Here is a 19,772-nt window from a genome sequence, read left to right on the forward strand (position 1 = left end):
ATGTGGCGCCCCCTATGGGTGGAGTGTAAAATGCTTTGGAAAATAAAATATGCCAGCATGCAAATATACAAACATGTCAAAGCCATTTTAACTGCGGATGATGGACCATACATCAAAACGACAGTCTCCATGTTACAGTCATGAACATCACCTCAAAGTCTAGTGGGTGGGCGTATTATCAACAGGTGGGGGTGGGGGTCAGGGGGCAGACTGACAAGTATAGCCTCATTTTTAACTTTATGTTCAACGTCCTTCTTGTGTATTTCTCTCAGTTCTGTTTCCTGATGATGGTATTGATGTCCATGCCACGGAATCCGGGGTTCCCCAGGTCCTTGAGGAGCCCGGCCTTGTCCTTGGCGGCGTGACGGGCCACCGACAGCTTGAACGGTATCAGGAAATTGTTGGTTTCCCGGAAGGCCCGTCCCACCGAGTAGATCTCGTGTATCAGGTCCTCCAAACAGATGATGCCGTGTTTGCCTGAGAACCGAGAAGAGCGATGCGGAGAAGGTTTTGAAGGTGGACTCGAACGAGGCAAGTCATACCGCCCGTGGCCGATCACCAGGATCATGCACTCAATGGTACGACCCTGTTCTGGTTCTTCATGATAGACGCAGACTCAACATAATACATCAGTATGCGATCGTTCCTATCACAAAGTAATTGAAAGCCGGCGCCTATAGAATCAAAACTCAAAATAATCCACTAAGTCAGATAATATACACACACACACACACATTACCACAGCCTTGTTAATGCGATCGCTCCTCTTGCAAGTAATTAACTCATTCAATCCCAGCCATTTTCCGAAAAAGACAACCCCTTCAGTAACCAGCCATTTTAGACAATTATGACTGCTCTTTCAAGGCACACAGATTATTGTATTCGATGGCTATATAAAAAAGGAACCTACCAAAAGAAAGATTAGACTCCAGTCGTTCATCAGAAAATAAAGACTGTCTAAATTTTTCCGTTCTTTAGTATAATATAGGTAAGTTTCAGGGAAAAGAATCAGTTCCCAACTAAAACAGGAATGGGGGAAAAAAGGCATAAGCTTTCTTTTGCTAAGTGACAAAATCAGTTCCCGTCAAACGGGGCTGGGGGCATAATTTTCACTTTGACACATTTTTGGCCTGCTTTTGTGACCGCTCTTCAGTAGAATATAGGTACGTTTCAGGGAAAAGTTCCCAACTAAAACAGGAATGGGGGGAAAAACCTTTCACTACTACCAGGAAGCATTGATTGCACCATCCCACTTGGAAAGACTTCCATCCACGTGCTTTTAATGTGTCGATGGAGGTGTGGAGTGGACTTACCCATGTGTTTTTCAATGAAGGCGTTATCCGTAAGAGGAACCGCCTTTTTGCCAACCCTGGTCTGTCCCCTCTTCAGAATGAGCTCCCGAACAGACTTGAGGTTTGGAAATCTGTCGGGCGAATAGGCACGTGTTAACGACATGCGACAAGCAACCTTTACGCGACGGCGGCGTAAAGACTCACCCCCAAGCCACGTAGGGCTCCACCATCTTCAACATGGTGAGAGAGGTCTTGTTGATTTTGACAAAGGTCCCACTGAAGATTTTCCTGAGCCTCAGCATTTGGATCACCTTCTTCACTTTGGGACTGACGCCTTTGATTCTAAACACAAGATGAGTTCAATGACAATGAATGCAATGTCATCATTCATTTCCTATTACTTAGAAGATTGCTTTTATAGTTATTATCCCATATTTCCACACAATAAGTAAGATATGGTAGAACCAGAGAGCAATAAAGAGTGTGGAGTGATTTCTGATTGAGAAATTTTGCTTTGTTCAATATTGAAATATTTCTGGCCACCTTATGTTGTATATTTGTAATATGTGGTTTCCAGCTCATATTTTCATCTATTGTGATGCCCAGAAATGTATTTTCCATCACCCTTTCAATGTCTACACTGTCTATTTGTATTTTCTGGTGTGTGTCCTTTCTGCTGTTACCAAAACAGCATGACATTAGTGACCTAGCTGTTCAAGTTCACATTTAAACAAATACAACCGCATATACTCACACTCTAATACGAACAGCGAAGGCTAATTTGTGTTTTGCAGGAGGCGGTGGGTCGGGTGCCTTGCGGCGAAGTCGCCATAATCGACTTTCATCACGATGTTTCCTGTGGCTGTCCTTCAGGAAGTCTTCCAGGCGCTTGAACTGGATGGATTTGCCTTTAGAGACCTTAAAAAAAAAACACACACACACACACAACACACTTTTAAAACCAGCAGAGGATCAAATGATTATTTCAACGTTTATGTGATGTGCCACTTCACAGCCAGTTGGGGTCGCTGTTCTGCCAACCACCAGTGACACTACACATGATCTTGGTCATGTTTTATGGTAGTAGATGGTCCTGTGCAACGTCATATCCAATGTTGTCCTATTTTTAAGCTTCTAGTACAATAATGTGACAATAATTTCCCATGTGGCAACACTGGTGCGGGATAACACGAATGCTGTCTGATAGTAACACATTCAAATTAGTGATTTGTTTGGTTTACAGTAGCTTTAACTTCACCCACAGAGACAACAATACTAACCTTTCTTTTTTCTTGCAGTGCAAGTTTCGCTTGTGTTGCTTTAATGGCCTGGTATGCTTTCCTCCTTTTCAGGAGATACTCGGGAACTAACTTGATGGCTTTTTGGGATCTAGAAAAGAGAAATAATGTCAACATAATATCGGGAACAGCCAACTCCATCAATGTTGCTCCGCTGTGCTTGTATTGCAACACAGGCAGAGCTTACTATAGCTATTATCTGATATTTATTATCCTATTTAAGTTATTTGCCATGTTAAAAGCATAACGTTAATAATACGGCACCATGTGAATCGTCACATATTTCTCAACAGTTTTTCTAACAATTAATCTTGTGAATGTTCGAAATACAATCGGAAAGCTATACAAACAAGCATTCAATTTCAAACCAACTTAAGCCATCACGTCGATAAACTATAACAACGACGGATGGACGATGATATAAAATTGTTGTTTACTCACTCTGCTTCCGCCATGACTGAAGTTTGGTCGGGCGGAAGTCGGCTCGTCTCTTCTTCGGTGTGTTTTTTCTTCTTCGCGTGATTGCACAGGTCAAATCAGCACGTTGCCGCCATCTAGCGGATCGGAGAATAGATGCTGCCGCTAGCTTTACTCTCTTGGTTGAACGTACGAAGGTATTTCAAATGGAAAGTCACGAAAACCGAAGGAAAACGCTCTTCTTATAGGAAATATTTTTATATAAGCAACATTTTGGAGTGGTGGTCATGTGACAGTCATGTAACTGCCCCAGAATGCGGTTTCCTCTGAATGGCAGTGTGTTTGGTAAACACACATGAAGAAGCTAGGTTATGTTTTACCATTAAATGTCATCTCAAAACAATTTCACAATTCTAATGCTTTATATTATATTTGATTTATATATCTATATTAAATATTATATTCAACTGTTTTGATTATATTGATGCACAGAAAACAGCAGGAGGCGATCTTGCCTGCATCTTTGGTTTACATGCTGGCGTACATGAACTACAGCGTTTCCGGGGACACATGTTAAGCTTTTATTGTGAAGAGACGAATTTTCCTGTAGAATTTGGCATTCCAAGTTGGCCAATTAATATATTTATATTTTAAAACACAACCTTCATGTGTGCTATTCAAGTAATTAATCAATGTTATCTAAGACTACATTTCTAAATTATGCAGTCGACAACCATCTCGCCACACCGTTACCCACCCACTAACCTATGAGGCCTTCTGATTGGCCGGACGTACTGTCGTTCAACAAAAAAGATGCATTGACGGACCACTTGTAAAATAGTTTTTCAGATTAATGGATGCGTTCAACAGTGTCACGTTTTAAATTAAAATATTAAAAAACATTTATCCTAACACAAATTATCAATGATTTACTGTCATATACATAATCTATCGTAAGAATGAAAACAAAGCACACCGAACTCATGAGTTCACGTGTTTCATGTGTGTACGTCGCAGATGAAGTATTTCCCACGTCTCATGAAGGCAGCAGTAGTTTGACTGTGGCCCTGCAGAGCTAACGCCATCACGCTCGGTACCGGAGCTTGAATAGCGACTTGGTGGCCACCAGAGCATCAACCTTTATTGCACTTCTATCATTCACTCTGGACTCCAGTGGAATTAAACGCGACGGATTATTGACCGCACATGAAGGGGTAGGAATGATTCTTTCATTCATTTCTCCCCTCTTCGCCACCAAAACTCCCAAATATAAAAGCGTGAGAATGACTTAAAATGTTCAGTTTTCACATTTTGTTCGTGCTAGCTTAGTTTACTTATTTGTGGCTCTAGTTTTATTGAGATAATATTTCTATAAACGTAATGAAGCTACGGTAAAGGAAGTTAATTGGTCCTATTCGGTATTGGTTAAACCGTTGGTTAAAGGATGGAAACATTGTTTTTCCTGTCACATCTACAAGGCGTCTTTTTTTGTTGTTTACCATTTGCTTCCCACCATCCTCCGCACCATCAGCATCCTCTATTGATGCCTGCTGGAGTCATATGAAGGACACAAGCTCGCAGGCATCAGCACACTGTTGTGGGATGCTTTTCATGCAATGCGATGCGCACCACGTTAAGTTGTGAAGAAAGTGAAGGTAGTGCTAAGCTAAGCTGCACTATACTCCAGCTTTCCTTTCTGTGGTTTGGGGTTCAACTCCTTTTTTATGCTTTGCAGTGGCACTTGTCCCTTTTGGTGCGGGTTAAAAACAACAGTTTGCTCTGTAAGTAATAGAGATGCATACCAAAACAGTACTCTTCACTCGCTAAATGTACTGCAAAAAAGGTCAGTAAGGATAATTCATAATGCCGCCTACAGAGAACAAATCACAAATACTTCAACTTGCTGATATAGTTCATCTTCAAACAGCTAAAATAATGCATAAGGCTAAAAATAAGCAATTAGCTAAAAATGTCACCCAATACTTCTCTACAAGAGAGGAGAAATATGATCTCAGGGAAGAAGTACATTTGAAACACTTCTATGCTAGGACTACGTTATGCTAGCCATAGCATTTCAGTATGTGGAATCAAACTATGGAATGGATTGAGTAAGGAAATCAAACAATGCACAACGATGAGCCAATTCAAGAAACAATACAAGCAGTTGATGTTTGCTAAATACAAGGATGAAGAGTCTTGAACCAGTCATGATGTGCTATATATATCACTATATTGACACTTACTATGGTACCCATTATGGCATTGGATGCTCACATCACCGAGTACTTCGATACGTGACCAGAAATAAAAAATAAAATAAAAGTAAAAAAATAAAAATTCATAAAAAAATATATTAGGAAAGCAGGAAGTGAACAAATGTAACAGTTACTGATTGTAAAAGTACCAGATGGAGGGGTAGGATTTAATAAGCTTTGCTTCTTCCTACTCCTTTTGGACATGTGGAACTGGGAACTGATTATGGGATGCACTCAATTGTAATCTGATGCATGTTCAAATGAAATAAAACCATTACCATTTTTTTCCCAAAAGGTTCAACGAAAACCTTTATTATTCCTGTCGGAAATAATTCAGACCCAACAAATCCATCCCAAACACCCCAAATATGAGCGTGTGACGAGCGAACTAACCCTTACTTTCATGGACAGGTCATCTTGGACCTTACATCGCACCATATTGGTGCCCGGCTACCCAGCATACCTTGCAGGCACCTTATATAAATACAGCTTTTATCTGCCATTCTTCTGGTTACATGGATGTGGAATGTGTATATTGATTGCAGTTACCATAGCAACACAAATACAACCACCGGGGTCTTTTCAGTCATTTGGTCAGTATCTGTAGTATCTGTGTAGCGCTGCCCACGTCCTTAATAAAGCCTTAATCCTCAGCGTTCTTTAACTTTATGTAACATCTAATCCATGTTACTCAGGAATTCTTATTTCCTCCAAAACAAACTAATCCCAGATATCAGGAAATGGTTGGCATGAGAACATGCGGATATGTCAATGATGGAACATGATGGCAGCACCGTGGAACATGTGGTTAGCGTGTCTAGTCTGTATTTAAAGGTCTATAAGGAGAACATGGTGGACCAAGAGTTAGTCAATGGTAAGGTATTCCGCTTTATAAGCTTCTTTCTTGGTTGGACATGAAGGATGAAAGCGTTATAATTTCATGGCAGCTTGACACAAGCAGGCGTGTGGTCGTTTTTTTTTCTCCAAGGAATTCAATTAGCAGGAGTTGCTTGCCAGTTTTCCAGGCAGCAGAGGAACGCATTGATGATATCAAACAGGTTGCATCACCTGTAGTCCTAAGTAGTAGTCAATGAAAGGCAGGCAAGTCTTTGCCAAGTGGTCCTGAGTCAGTGAAACAGTGATACTAGTCTTTGTTGATTCCCTGCGAGTTAGTGCAACTTGAGTCTTCTTGGAGTCTCCATGAGTCAGTGAAAATCGTGTCTTTGTCAAGTACCTGTGAGTCAGTGAATCTTGAGTCAACAGTGAACCTGGAGCCTTTGTTGACTTGCAGTGAGTTAGTGATACTCAAGTCTTCTTTGAGCACTCATGAGTCAATGAAAGGCAAGTCTTTGTCAAGTGCTCCTGAGTCAGTAAAACAGTGATACTAGTCTTTGTTGTTTCCCAGTGAGTTAGTGCAACTTGAGTCAGTGAAAATCGAGTCTTTGTCGAGTACTTGTGAGTGAGTGAAACTCAGGCCTTCATTGACTCCCTGTGAGTTAGTGAAACCCGAGTCTTTTTCGAGGACCCATTCGTCAATGAGAGACAAGTCTTTGCCAAGTGCTCCTGAGTCAGTGAAAGAGTGATACTAGTCTTTGTTGAGTCCCAGTGAGTTAGTGCAACTTGAGTCTTCTTCGAGTCTCTGTGAGGCGGTGAAAATCGTGTCTTTGTCCAGTACCTGTGAGTCAATGAATCTTGAGTCAACAGTGAACCCGGAGCCTTCGTTGACTTGCAGTGAGTTAGTGAAACTCAAGTCTTCTTTGAGCACTCATGAGTCAATGAAAGGCAAGTCTTTGTCAAGTGCTCCTGAGTCAGTGAAACAGTGAAACAATACTCAAATCTTTGTTGATTCCCAGAGAGTTAGTGCAACTTGAGTCTTCTTTGTGCCCCCGTGAGTCAGTGAAAATCGAGTCTTTGTCGAGTACCTGTGAGTGAGTGAAACTCAGGCCTTCATTGACTCCCTGTGAGTCTTTTTCGAGGACCCATCCCTCAATGAGAGACAAGTCTTTGCCAAGTGCTCCTGAGTCAGTGAAACTAGACTTCATAGTGATACTCAAGTGTTTGTTGATTCCCAGTGAGTTAGTGCAGCTTGAGTCTTCTTCGAGTCTCCATGAATCATTGAAAAGTGTGCCTTTGTCGAGTACCTGTTATTGAGTGAAACTTGACTCAACAGTGAAACTCGAGCCGTCGTTGACCTCCTGTGAGTTGGAGAAACTCAAGTCTCCTTGGAGCACCCGTGAGTCAGTGAAACGTGAGGGTTCTTCGAGAACCCGCGAGTCAGTAAAACGTGAGTCAAGTGCCAACGAGTCATTGAAATTCTGGTCTTCGCCTATATTAAAGCCGAGCTATAGATGCGGGCTATAGAGGGGCTCAGAGTAGAGCCGCTTCTCCTTCACATCGAGAGGAGTCAGTTGAGGTGGCTCGGGCATCTAGTCCGGATGCCTCCCGGACGCCTCCCTGGTGAGGTGTTCCGGGCATGCCCAGGCGGGAAAAGGCCCCGGGGCAGACTTAGGACACACTGGAGGGATTATGTCTCACAGCTGGCCTGGGAACGCCTTGGTGTCCTCCCGGTGGAGCTGGAGGAGGTGGCCGGGGACCGGGAAGTCTGGGCTTCATTACTAAGACGGCTGCCCCCGCGTCCCGGAACCGGATAAGCGGAGGAAAATGGATGGATGGATGGAGTTAAATTTCCAAAATAGCTCCTCCAGCTAGCTGATGAATGACAGCTAGTGAGTTTTGCCATCAGTGGGTAGAGCCAGGGCAGCGGGTCCAACTCACCCTGGCCGGTGAGGCTCGAGAGTGAAAAATGTGCGAGGATCCACCCTACGTGCTAATGGAATTGCTATGTTGTATACATCAGTAAACTTTTGTGGAATGACATGTTGGGGCAGAGGCCTACAAAGCCTCTTTGTATCGCCTCAGTACAAAGTATCAGCTTTTAAAAAAAATCTGCATTGCAAAGAAGCTGTGGAGTTCTTTCGTTTCTATGAATTTTAATGCCTTGAACGGCGTTGTGCTGCCGATCTTGGCTTCACGCGCACACAACTGACTTCCTCTCAGCACACAGGAAGACGGCTTGTTTAAAGCCGGAGAGGTATTTTCCATCTCAGATATTAACTCGGTGTCAGACTCCACACTGTGATAAGTGCTTCTATTACAGGCAATTTCCACCGCAGTGCAGTCTCCTCAACACCGCTTGCCCTTTGCATTACCCTTCGCTCTCCGCTCCGTTGTACGCCGTCATCGCGACGTTACCCGTTGCGGCTCTTGAGATGCTGACAAACGAGCGACAAAGATTGCTCATCTTGTCTTTGCGGTCACAGTTTCATATCATAACATGGATTATGTCATGAGTCATAAATGAGTTTGGAGGAAGGTTGGAGATCTTCTCTGTTTGCATGGCGGCGCCATGTGCAGACATAGCAGACCGTATGGCAAACTCTTCTCATTTCATTTCACAGATGTTGAGATCAAGCGAGTTATTTAGTTCCATGAAAGAACATGAAATTAACTCGACGTTCTAGGACTCGACAGTAAGGGGGGCAGGGTGCCGCCCCGACCAATTTAATGGTAGGAACACGACACTGTAATTACGAGTGATAAGTGTTGGGTTCATGTAGTAATAATGTGCAACTCATGAACAATTTTGTTTATTGGATTTACTCACCGGTCTACACGGGTCTCAGCTAACTCGTTCACTTAGTCACCTCCCTGCTACCGCTAGCTAAATTTAAGAGAGCATTTGTACAAATGTAGTTGCTACGTGAGTGGCAGATCTGTCTCTTACTCAAAGGGTGCTCAATGAACTGACTCACAGTTTGACCAAGACTCACGTTTCACTGATTCAGGAGTTGATGACGACTCTAATTTCACGGAATCACAGGCCAGGCTTGCCAGGCGTGACACAGGTCTGAATTTCCCTGACTCATGGTTTGACAAAGATTCATGTTTCACTGAGTCTCGGATGCTCAATGAAGATTCAAATTTCACTGACTCACGGGTTGACAAAGACTTGAGTTTCACCAACTCAAGTGGGCAAGATGAAAACTCGAGTAGTACTGACTCACGTGCGCTCTATAAAAATTCAGTTTCACCGAGTCACAGCTTGACGACGACTCAAGTTTCACTGACTCATGGGTGTTCAATGAAGGCTCAAGTTTTACTGACTCGAGTTTTGACAAAGACATGCGTTTCACTGAATTACAGGTGCTTGATGAAGACTCAAGTTTCCCTGATTCACAGGTTGATGAAGACTTCGGTTTCACCAACTCAAGTGGGCTCGATGAAAACTCGAGTTATACTGACTCATGTGCGCTCTTTAAAAATTCAGTTTCACTGAGTCGCAGGTGCTTGATGAAGACTCAAGTTTCCCTGATTCACAGGTTGACGAAGACTCAAGTTTTACTGACTCACAGGTTGCTGAAAGAGTCGAGTGTCGCTGAATCACGGTAGACGAAGACTAGAGTTTCACTGACTGAGGGGTTGTCAAAGACTCGAATTTCACTGAGTGATGAAGACTCAAATTTCACTGACACATGGGTGTTCAATGAAGGCTCAAGTTTCACTCACTCCAGGTTTGACAAAGACATTCGTTTCACTGAATTACAGGTGCTTGATGAAGACTCGAGTTTCCCTGATTCACAGGCTCATTTCACTGGCTCATAGGTTGACAATGATTCAAATTTCACTGACTCATGGGTGTTCAATGAAGGCTCAAGTTTTACAGACTCCAGGTTTGACAAAGACTTTTGTTTCACTGAATTACAGGTCCTTGATGAAGACTCGAGTTTCCCTGATTCACAGGTTGACGAAGACTCAAGTTTTACTGACTCACGGGTGTTCAATGAAGGCTCAAGTTTTACAGACTCACGGTTTGACAAAGACTTTTGTTTCACTGAATTACAGGTGCTTGATGAAGGCTCAAGTTTCCCTGTTTCACAGGTTGACGAAGACTCGAGTTTTACTGGCTCATAGGTTGACAACGACTCAAAATTCACTGACTCATGGGTGTTCAATGAAGGCTCAAGTTTTACTGATTCCAGGTTTGACAAAGACTTGCGTTTTGCTGAATTACAGGTGCTTGATGAAGACTCGAGTTCCCCTGATTCACAGGTTGACGAAGACTCGAGTTTCACTGACTCATGGGTGTTCAATGAAGGCTCAAGTTTTACTGACTCCAGGTTTGACAAAGACTTCCGTTTCACTGAATTACAGGTGCTTGATGAAGGCTCAAGTTTCCCTGATTCACAGGTTGACGGAGACTCAAGTTTTACTGACTCACGGGCTGCTGAAAGAGTCGAGTGTCGCTGAATCGCGGTAGACGAAGACTAGAGTTTCATAGGCTCATAGGTTGCCAACGACTTAAATTTCACCGACTCACTGGTTGACGAAGACTTCAGTTTCACCAACTCAAGTGGGCTCGATGAAAGCTCGAGTTATACCGACTCACGTGCACTCTATAAAGATTTGAGTTTCACTGAGTCACAGTTTGACGACGAATCAAGTTTCACTGACTCGCGGGTGTTGAAAAAGAGTCGAGTGTCAAGATGTCTATCTAATGGATGGATGGCTTTAGCGTTAGGCCAAGACTAGGATGTGTGTGGATGCCGCTGCCTGTCCAGTCAGTGACGTAGCCCAGACATCGGTCCCTGTAGCCGAGCGACAGCAGCAGAATGAGTCTGTTGTGGCTCAGCGGGTCATGTGACAGCTCTGTGTGGCTGCAGCCTGCAAGCTGCTTTTATGTTTTACTAGCCATGGCGGTGATGGAAAGATTCATGTCCTCCTTTCCGGGGTTTGTCTCCCAAGACTCAGCAAATGCCGCTCGGGAAGCCGGCGCCACATTCCTGCATCGTTCAGCAGGGAGAGCTCAATGGAGAGGAAGTCACACTGACATGAGAGGCGGCCATAATGACAATTTTGTTGTCGAAGAAGACGCAAATCACATGTTTCACCCACACAGAGGCCTCTGTGAATATTTTGGGACGGCGTAGACACCAGCAAACAACTGCTTATTTTTTCTGACTGAGCTTTCAAACACCATAACTTTATTCACACAGGTGTTACAGTCAATACTTTTTTCAAGGTTCTTTCTGACCTGTTAACATATTTTCTATGCATCCATCACATCTGTCAGTATAGATTTATGACCGTCAACAGGAGATCCACGCTTTTTGCAAGGGTGACTGACGTTTCGGGAAGATCAACGAATGGTACAAACCCGCAAGTAATTGATACCCCCATAAAAAAAATCACAATTTCAGATCAACATTTGCAATAAAAGTGACTAACATGGAATTCTTAGATTAGATTCAGCACCAGAACTCTCCCCTTTCTTTGCTATGATTCCTCCAAGGCACAGAAATTTCCTTAATCATTGTTTGTATTCGGGACGTACGGTGGACGAGTGGTTAGCATGTTGGCTACACAGGCCGGAGATTGAGATGACCTGGGTCGATTCTCCGCTTGGGCATCTCTGTGTGGTGTTTGCATGTTTTCCCACATTCCAAAAACATGCATGCTAGGTTAACTGGTGACTCCAAATTCTCCATAGGCAATTAAAAAATATTAAAAATAATTAATTTTAATTTTAATTTTAATTTTAATTTTAATTTTAATTTTAATTTTAATTTTAATTTTAATTTTAATTTTAATTTTAATTTTAATTTTAATTTTAATTTTAATTTTAATTTTAATTTTAATTTTAATTTTTAAAAGAGAAGTATTGGATGACATTTTTAGCTAATCTATCAAATTTTTAATCTAATCTATTTTTGACATTATATCTACTATATTGGGTAATTGGAGTGTTAAGATGACTGTAGGGGTGTTATTTCATGTGTAGAGGACTCTAATAATATCAAAAAACATATTTAAAAGGTTGCAAACAGGTTTCATAGTGACAAAAATATTTGATTTAAGAATAAGGAAGGCGACTTTGTGGAAATTGACCAAAATGTGCTCATTATCGTCAGGTCCATAACCAATTAAAAGCAATAAAGGAGGGATCACTGTATGATGATCATGTGGTTTCCCATGGAAATCGTGGTGGTACATTCATGCTGTACACTTCACCTGCGTCATGTATTTATGAATTATTACCAACTTAGGTTGAGTCATATTTTTCCTGCAGACCACTGTACTGACTCGTTTTCATCAGAGCGCCTGCTGCTGATTGCATAAATGGCTGGTCAATGCAATGTGGTTTGACAAACATGAATACGGTTCAACCTTGGTGGCTGTCTGGAACCTTGTGTTAAGATTTTTCTTTTCTGATGACAGTTTTTTTTTATTATATGTGTGTTTATTGACCTTGATCTATTTTTCCTTGTCCAGATAATTTTGAATAAATATGTAAGAGAAAACAGGCCTTGGTGTCACCCAAAGCCTTTTGGCTAAATTCACAAAGACCTACTTTTCGCACTTGGAGGAGATATTCATGTTTTATTTCAATGGACAATGAATAATTGAGAATGTCTCTGTCCCAGCAGGGCCTCTGTCTTGGTGCTACACAAAGCAATGTGGAGGAAATAAAGATCCTGATACGCCGAAAACCAGAGGTACTGTTGGAGTGCTCACACTCTTGTGTTGTCTCTTGCACGAATCTGATAAAAAAGTCATTAATGTGTGCTTGTATCATGTAGCAACTCATGTTTTCAGAAAATATACTCATGCACTCATGGGCATGGCAGGATACTCTAGGGACGCATGATATTGCAAATGTTGTTATTGGATCGATATCAAGTCAATACTTGATCCTTGCGTGAGTTCGTTTTTTTTTTTTTTTAAGATTTTAAGGAAAATTGAATTTTTTCAACAAAAGTTTCACAATATACAAACAATAAAAGGCAAGAATCTCAAGAAACAACTGTGTAGACACTTTATTAGACAGAGAAAATAAGACCATTTTATACCTCTGATGGTGGATAAGTCAGGACTGTATACTCTGCATTTTTTCACAGCTAATAGAATGGGAACTATTTGAGCAGGATCTTGAGACATAATTTCATTTATTTGTTTTTTTTAATGTTTTTTTTATTGTAAATTTAAAGCTGGATGTTAAAGCTTTATTTCCAAATGCTACACTTTAAGTCAGGGGTCTCAAACACGCGGCAAGCGGGCCAAATGTGGCCGGCAGGACACTAGTTTGAGGCCCCCACCTTGATATGAAAGTTTAATGTTAGTGCGGCCCGCGCAAGTTTGATATGGATGCTGTATGGTATCATGTACCCAGAAAAAATTATTACGTTTGATTAATGTTCATGTTAAAGGTTAAATAACTGTTAACAGTTATCCTCCCTATCCGTGTGGAAGTGGTAAGTTTTTGGCTATTTAAGTTTAAAGGAAATAACTTGAAGGCTACCATTTAGGTCGCTAGCTCTCTAGTTTGCGAGTTAGCATGTGTCTCAAGACCCTGCAGTTGTGCAATATGTTGTAAATAAAAGGTATAAATGTGACTATAGTCGTGTTTTGTCATGTCTACAGGGCTCTAATAATGCTTTGTTCATTTTAATCTGAACAAAATAATTTGTCTACCCACCAACTATATGTGGTTTCTTAAGTTTTTATTATTTTTATTATATTTATTTATTACTCATTGATTGATTTTCTTTAGTCTTGATTTGTTGATTTATTTTTAATTTTATTTTGTGTAGAAAAATGAAAATGAAGATATTTGAGAACAGTGGAATGTTTTATCAGCTTTTATTGTAGAAAATCGGAACAAAAGCAAAGTTTATTCATTTTTCAGTTTTTAATAAATGCGTTTTTTTGGTTTTTTTTTGTAAACCTGATGCGGCCCAGCCTCGCCCAGACCCTAGCTCCAGTGGCCCCCAAGTAAATTGAGTTTGAGACCCCTGCTTTAAGTTTTTACAGAGGAAAGTTTGTGATACAGCGTAACATAAGGTTCTAATGGAATAAAATGTGTTTAGTAAGTGCATATTGCTGGTGTAATTTTTCCAGGAAATCATCTTTAACTACAAGAAAAACTAAATAAATATGGCCTTGTTAACAGTATCGTGATATATCGTATTGTGAGCCTAGTATCGTGATACATATCGTATCGCCAGATTCTTGCCAATACACACCCCTACTTATGATTGACTGCGGTGACCAATCCATGGTGCACGCCAGTCAACTGGGATAGACTCCAGCTCAGTCGCGATCCTAATAAGAGCAAAAGACGTAACACTTTTCAATCTAAACCTGGCCATGTGGTCCTGAACATGGCAGCGGTTTCAAAGCTAAAAAGCTGTCTTTGAATCCTCAGCATATAACCTGACCTAAAAGTGTTTCCTCCATCTTTAATCCGCAGTGCAGCGGTGAGGTCGGCTCATAAATTGCAGCTGAGGTAACTGTAAGGTCAGCCAGTCCAAACTGTGCTCAAGTGTCCCATCGACTGTTTCTCCTATTATTTTCATCCCATTCTGCTGACATTTTATTTCAGCGCTACGATTGCCGCACATGGGGAAAATGGCCTGTTTATTTCCTAATCCCTGAATTGACTTTGTTCAAAAGTTTTCGGAATGAAGAGAAGCAATTAAAAATGTAGTTGATGATGATGATGACTTGCAGAAGCAACCGTTCGATCGCACACATGATTTTTAACGACGCTTTGTTAAGTGGTTGAGTACAGAGAAACGCCCCGCTGACTGGCGTAAAACTGAAACTAGCTTTCACATTTACTTGCTGTGACTTTGCACACAGACACAAGGAGAATTGATTTTTCAACCTACAGCAGCTCTTTGGCATGCTTTTCTTCCATTTGTGCGTATTTGCATTTTTTTTTAAAATTTTATTTTAGGTAGTTTTTAATGCTGTATAACTAGACGGTAGTAATTTCACGCTGGTCTACTCAGTTAACCTTATCAGTCACCGTTTCAGTTTAACTGTGAAGAGAATCAAAAACTAGAAACATATGAAGCTCAAATGAGGCATGAGGACCCGTACTACGTTGGTTCAGAATCAGAATCAGAAATAGTTTATTGCCAGGTATGATCAAACACATACTAGGAATTTGTTTTGGTGAAGTAGGTGCAGACACATCTATGGTAATGGTAATGGTAATGGTTTTATTTCATTTGAACATGCATCAGATTACAATTGAATACATCCCATAATCAGTTCCCAGTTCCACGTGTCAAAAGGAGTAGGAAGAAGCAAAGCTTATTAAATCCTACTCCTCCATCTGGTACTTTTATAATCAGTAACTGTTATATTTGTTCACTTCCTGCTTTCCGAATATAGGTTAAGGTTTTTTCTCACTTCGTTTAATTTACAAACTGCATTTTGTGTCCGGCTGTGTTGTCACTAGCCACGTTTACATGAGGAGTTTTTCCTCTTTCCGAATGGAATCTTTTCAAATTACCTTTCCCAAAACAATGGTATCCATCGAAAGGAATATTCTAATCGCTTGTTGACATGCGTCGCTATAATCAACCAGAATAGTCAATGGGGCATGCCCAGTAAAACGTAAACATCAACATCACGTGATACACGTTTCACTTGTTGGAATAACTCCGTATTGCCAGTTTTTCCTTCGTCCAGTCTTAGTAAAATTTAGTTTGGATGAAAAACAAACTTTCCTTAGCAGTCCAGTGCCGATTGCTGGCCTCCATTTTTAAAACCGAAGAACATCTGGAGCTGCGTGTTACGTCATATCTGAGCATGCGCTGAAAGAACGCACCCGGGATAAATTGAAACAGGAAAAGATCAAATTCAATCTTGCTAATATTTTATATGTTTTATATAGATATGTATTTTCTTTTGAAAGAAAAACTGGACTTGGATGGCGAATGCCGTATAGAAGGGTTTAGATTCTGTTCCACAGATGGCGCTAATGCACACCAAAGTTGCTTGCCAACCGCCAATAAACAACAGAAGAAGAAAAACACCACGAAGAAGAACGCAGTCTGACAACTTTCCGTTTGAGCGGGTACAAGATACCTCTATCGGATTGGGGAAAGGAATATTCCACCCCTGGGAATCCCATTATACATTCATTCGGATTGGCACTTTTCTTTGGGAATGAGGTGTATACAAAGGTTACGTTCTTTCTGTTTGAGCAAATAACCCGAATGGAATTGGAATATTTAGGTCCATGTAAACGTGGCTAGTGACTAATATTTGAATCTGTTTGATGGTCTGAAACATTTAAGGGTGCAAAAAATAAGAAAAACGAGGGAGGGGGCAAACACCCCTGATGTTTTCTGTCGAGTGTTGTTGGTGACGGCAGAGAAGATGTGCCTGGCTGCTCAAGGGTAACAACAACCTCAGTGTGGTGACGTGCAACACATGGACGAATGTTTCTCACTGAGTGTGGGGTGGGGTGGTGTGGTGGGCTGCCGGGTGAGAGCATTCGGCTGCTGGTGCGTTCAGTTGCTACTCAGATTGTGGATTTGGCGCTACCAGCAAACACAAAGACTTGGCTGTCGTTTGCAGAATATTTCATTTCAGCTCATTCTTAACAACTTGGGGAGGAAAAATACTACAAAAGTAGTCTCGGGGGTGGGAAAACCCCGATAAATTCTGAAGCCAGCGTGTAAATAATGTTGTTATTTCAAACACAAACTGACTTACATTGATTTTTTTTTTTAAATCTTCACAGAAAAAAGGTGCCGCAGCCCGCAAATGGGCTACACTTTGGACACCCATGGTTTAGCATTCAATGTTGTTTTTAGTCAGGACGGTACGGGGCTGCTGAGGACATATGCAAACCTCAAGTCCCTGCAGACTCAGCCAGCAGCTTGATGAGCTGCCAAGTGGGAATTACTTTTACTCTAACCTCAGTGTTTTGACTGCCGGGAGAAGGCGGCTGCTGAGCTGATTTATAGCCTAGTGATGGGGGTAGGAGGAGAGTGGTTCCAGCGTCTAGAACCATTTCAGGTTGATAATGGGTCTTAGAATCTTAGAACTACATTTTACCAAACCTCAGTATCGACTTACTGGTATTATTTTATTGGAATATTGGTGCTGTTTTTTTCTGCCGACTAACTGAATTTAGAATAAAATAGTTACTATACACAATTGATTAGAATTGAATAGATAGATAGATAGATAGATAGATAGATAGATAGATAGATAGATAGATAGATAGATAGATAGATAGATAGATAGATAGATAGATAGATAGATAGATAGATAGATAGATAGATAGATAGATAGATAGATAGATAGATAGATAGATAGATAGATAGATAGATAGATAGATAGATAGATAGATAGATAGATAGATAGACTCCCTTTATTGTCATTGCACAAAAACACAGTAGTGAAATTGCCTGGCTCCCATATAATAACAGACACAAAAGAAGATAAGTAATAATAAATAATAATAGTAATGTGGAGAATAAATAGATAGAATAGACACCAAATGTGAACAACATAATGTAAAGTGCAGCGTGAACAGTAAATTGCCCAAATAATTTAAATAATTTAAATAAATAATAATAATGTGAGTAAAGGTAGAGGGGCTTATTTGGCATTGAGCAGTCTGATGGCCAGGGGGAAGTAGCTGTCTCTGAACCTGGTCGTCCTACAGCGGATGCTGCAGAGCCTTCTCCCCGATGCCAGGCGAGAGAACAGTCCATGCTGGGGGTGTGTGGGGTCAGAGCAGATCCGATAGAATAGATTGAACAGAACACTTAATATTGAACAAAGCAAAATTTGTTCTCAATCAGAAATCACTCCACACTCTTTATTGCTCTCTGGTTCTACAGTAAACCTCGGATATATCGGACTCGGATATATCGGAAATTCGCTCACAACGGACAGATAAAAAAGAACCGATTTTTCTGTAATGCATTTCCAATAAAAATTCATTGCATATATCGGATTTTTTATAACGGATTTCGCCTATTTCGGACAAAATCTCCAGTCCCGTTCCAATGCATTTCCATTAAATTTCCCTATATCAGATGGCCGCATCGTTATACTAATCTTGTTGATGTCACTGGCTATTGTCTTTCTCCTGGCTCCAGATTTAGGACAAATATAAAAGTGAGTGACGTCAATAATACTAGCACAGCAGTGAATGAGATCTTAACCTCACTATTGGAAATAACGTAGGCCTGACGGGCGTAACAGGGCCTAGCTTAATTAACAATTTGTTATGCTCAGAGTCCAATAAAGTTAAATTCTCATTACCTTACGTCTCTTTTCATTGCCCAGTCCAGGTACATTGGAAACATAGTCAAGGAAGTGCCTTTTTATCACGGATAAAATCCGATTTACGCATATACCGGATATAAATCCGATATATGCGTAAAACTGACATTTTCCGGTATACGCATATAACGGATTTCGCTTATATCGGACAAAACCAGTGGGAACAATTGAATCCGATATATCCGAGGTTTACTGTACCATATCTTACTTATTGTGTGGAAATAAGGGCTAATAACTATAAAAGCAATCTTCACTCGCTAAATGTACTGCAAAAAAAGGCCAGTAAGGATAATTCATAATGCCGCCTACAGAGAACATACTAACTCCTTATTTCTAAAATGACAAATACTTCAACTTGCTGATATAGTTCATCTTCAAACAGCTAAAATAATGCATAAGGCAAAAAATAAGCAATTAGCTAAAAATGTCATCCAATACTTCTCTACAAGAGAGGAGAAATATGATCTCAGGGAAGAAGTACATTTGAAGTAAGGAAATCAAAACTTCGGCACATGACAAAAAATTACAAAATTAAAAAAAAACGTAAAACAAAAAAAAAACCTTAAACTGTACCATGGAAAGCAGGAAGTGAACAAATGCAATAGTTACTGATTGTAAAAGTACCAGATGGAGGGGTAGGATTTAATAAGCTTTGCTTTTGCTTTTGGACATGTGGAACTGGGAACTGATTATGGGATGCACTCAATTGTAATCTGATGCATGTTCAAATGAAATAAAACCATTACCATTACCAATTAAATACATAAATAATAAAACATTAAAAAATAACATATTTTTCGAGTTGAAATGTCGACTGCCAGACTTTCAGCCGTGTCAAAAAGTACGCCATGGCGCTGCCTGACACCATCTTGGCCCATTAGTGAAAGATGAAAGGCAGAAATTGGGAGCAGGACAGGGAGGCCTGCTTGCTCTTTTTATAGGATGAACGATGGACTTGTGAGAGGCACTTTATCAGTTTAACTGCACAAATCTAAATGAAATCATCGGGAATGGGAACGTTCAGCATCTGGGGCTGAGCCGTAAAGTCACGTGTACTTCTTTTGCTGTTGCCTCTCTGAGGTACACGGAAACTTAACACCCAGCAGGCGGACTTTTAACCACATCCTGCCAGCAGTCACAAACTCTGATGACTCTGTCACATTTTCTTCTGCAGAAGATGAAGCACCCACAAATTCTTTTTTTTGATTGATTTGATTGATTTTTTTTTCAAATTCCGTGCTGCTGTTCTTCGGTATGCTTGCTATTCCGTTTTTTTTTCTCAATTTTGTAATCAAACTAGATGAAGATGAAGTGTCTTGAACCGGTCATGATGTGCTATATATATCACTATA

The 19,772-nt window shown here is 40.7% G+C and overlaps 2 protein-coding genes across 6 annotated transcripts in view; one reads left to right on the forward strand and one right to left on the reverse strand.

The window, feature by feature from the left end:
* Positions 1–66: 66 nt before the first annotated feature.
* Positions 67–3,161, reverse strand: rpl7l1 (ribosomal protein L7-like 1). The gene is made up of 6 exons (XM_058045879.1): positions 3,032–3,161; positions 2,573–2,681; positions 2,047–2,210; positions 1,497–1,634; positions 1,314–1,423; positions 67–477 (listed from the first exon to the last, which is right to left on the reverse strand). Exons 1-6 carry the CDS (start codon positions 3,043–3,045, stop codon positions 269–271), a joined length of 744 nt encoding a protein of 247 aa, XP_057901862.1. The 5' UTR covers positions 3,046–3,161; the 3' UTR covers positions 67–268.
* Positions 3,162–4,066: 905 nt separating this feature from the next.
* fynb (FYN proto-oncogene, Src family tyrosine kinase b) overlaps positions 4,067–19,772 on the forward strand; it is a 38,671-nt gene continuing 22,965 nt past the window's right edge. For 4 of the 5 annotated variants that reach the window (XM_058065541.1, XM_058065543.1, XM_058065544.1 and 1 more), the window contains exons 1-2: positions 4,067–4,221; positions 12,747–12,815. The gene's annotated coding sequence lies outside the window, so the exon portion shown is untranslated. Of the gene's footprint in view, positions 4,222–12,743; positions 12,816–19,772 lie in introns of all 5 variants that reach the window. The other variant, XM_058065542.1, reaches the window with a different exon arrangement.

This window comes from Doryrhamphus excisus, chromosome 1, assembly GCF_030265055.1.
Source record: "Doryrhamphus excisus isolate RoL2022-K1 chromosome 1, RoL_Dexc_1.0, whole genome shotgun sequence".
In the NCBI taxonomy this organism is placed as follows: Eukaryota; Metazoa; Chordata; class Actinopteri; order Syngnathiformes; family Syngnathidae; genus Doryrhamphus; species Doryrhamphus excisus.

What these genes read in the sequence shown, in the direction of transcription:
- rpl7l1 (XM_058045879.1), bottom strand. An exon ending in CACTGCAAGAAAAAAGAAAG is followed by an intron (nt 2,211 to 2,572) that starts GTTAGTATTGTT and finishes TTTTTTTTTAAG; the next exon opens with GTCTCTAAAGGCAAATCCAT. An exon ending in GAGCCCTACGTGGCTTGGGG is followed by an intron (nt 1,424 to 1,496) that starts GTGAGTCTTTAC and finishes TTCGCCCGACAG; the next exon opens with ATTTCCAAACCTCAAGTCTG.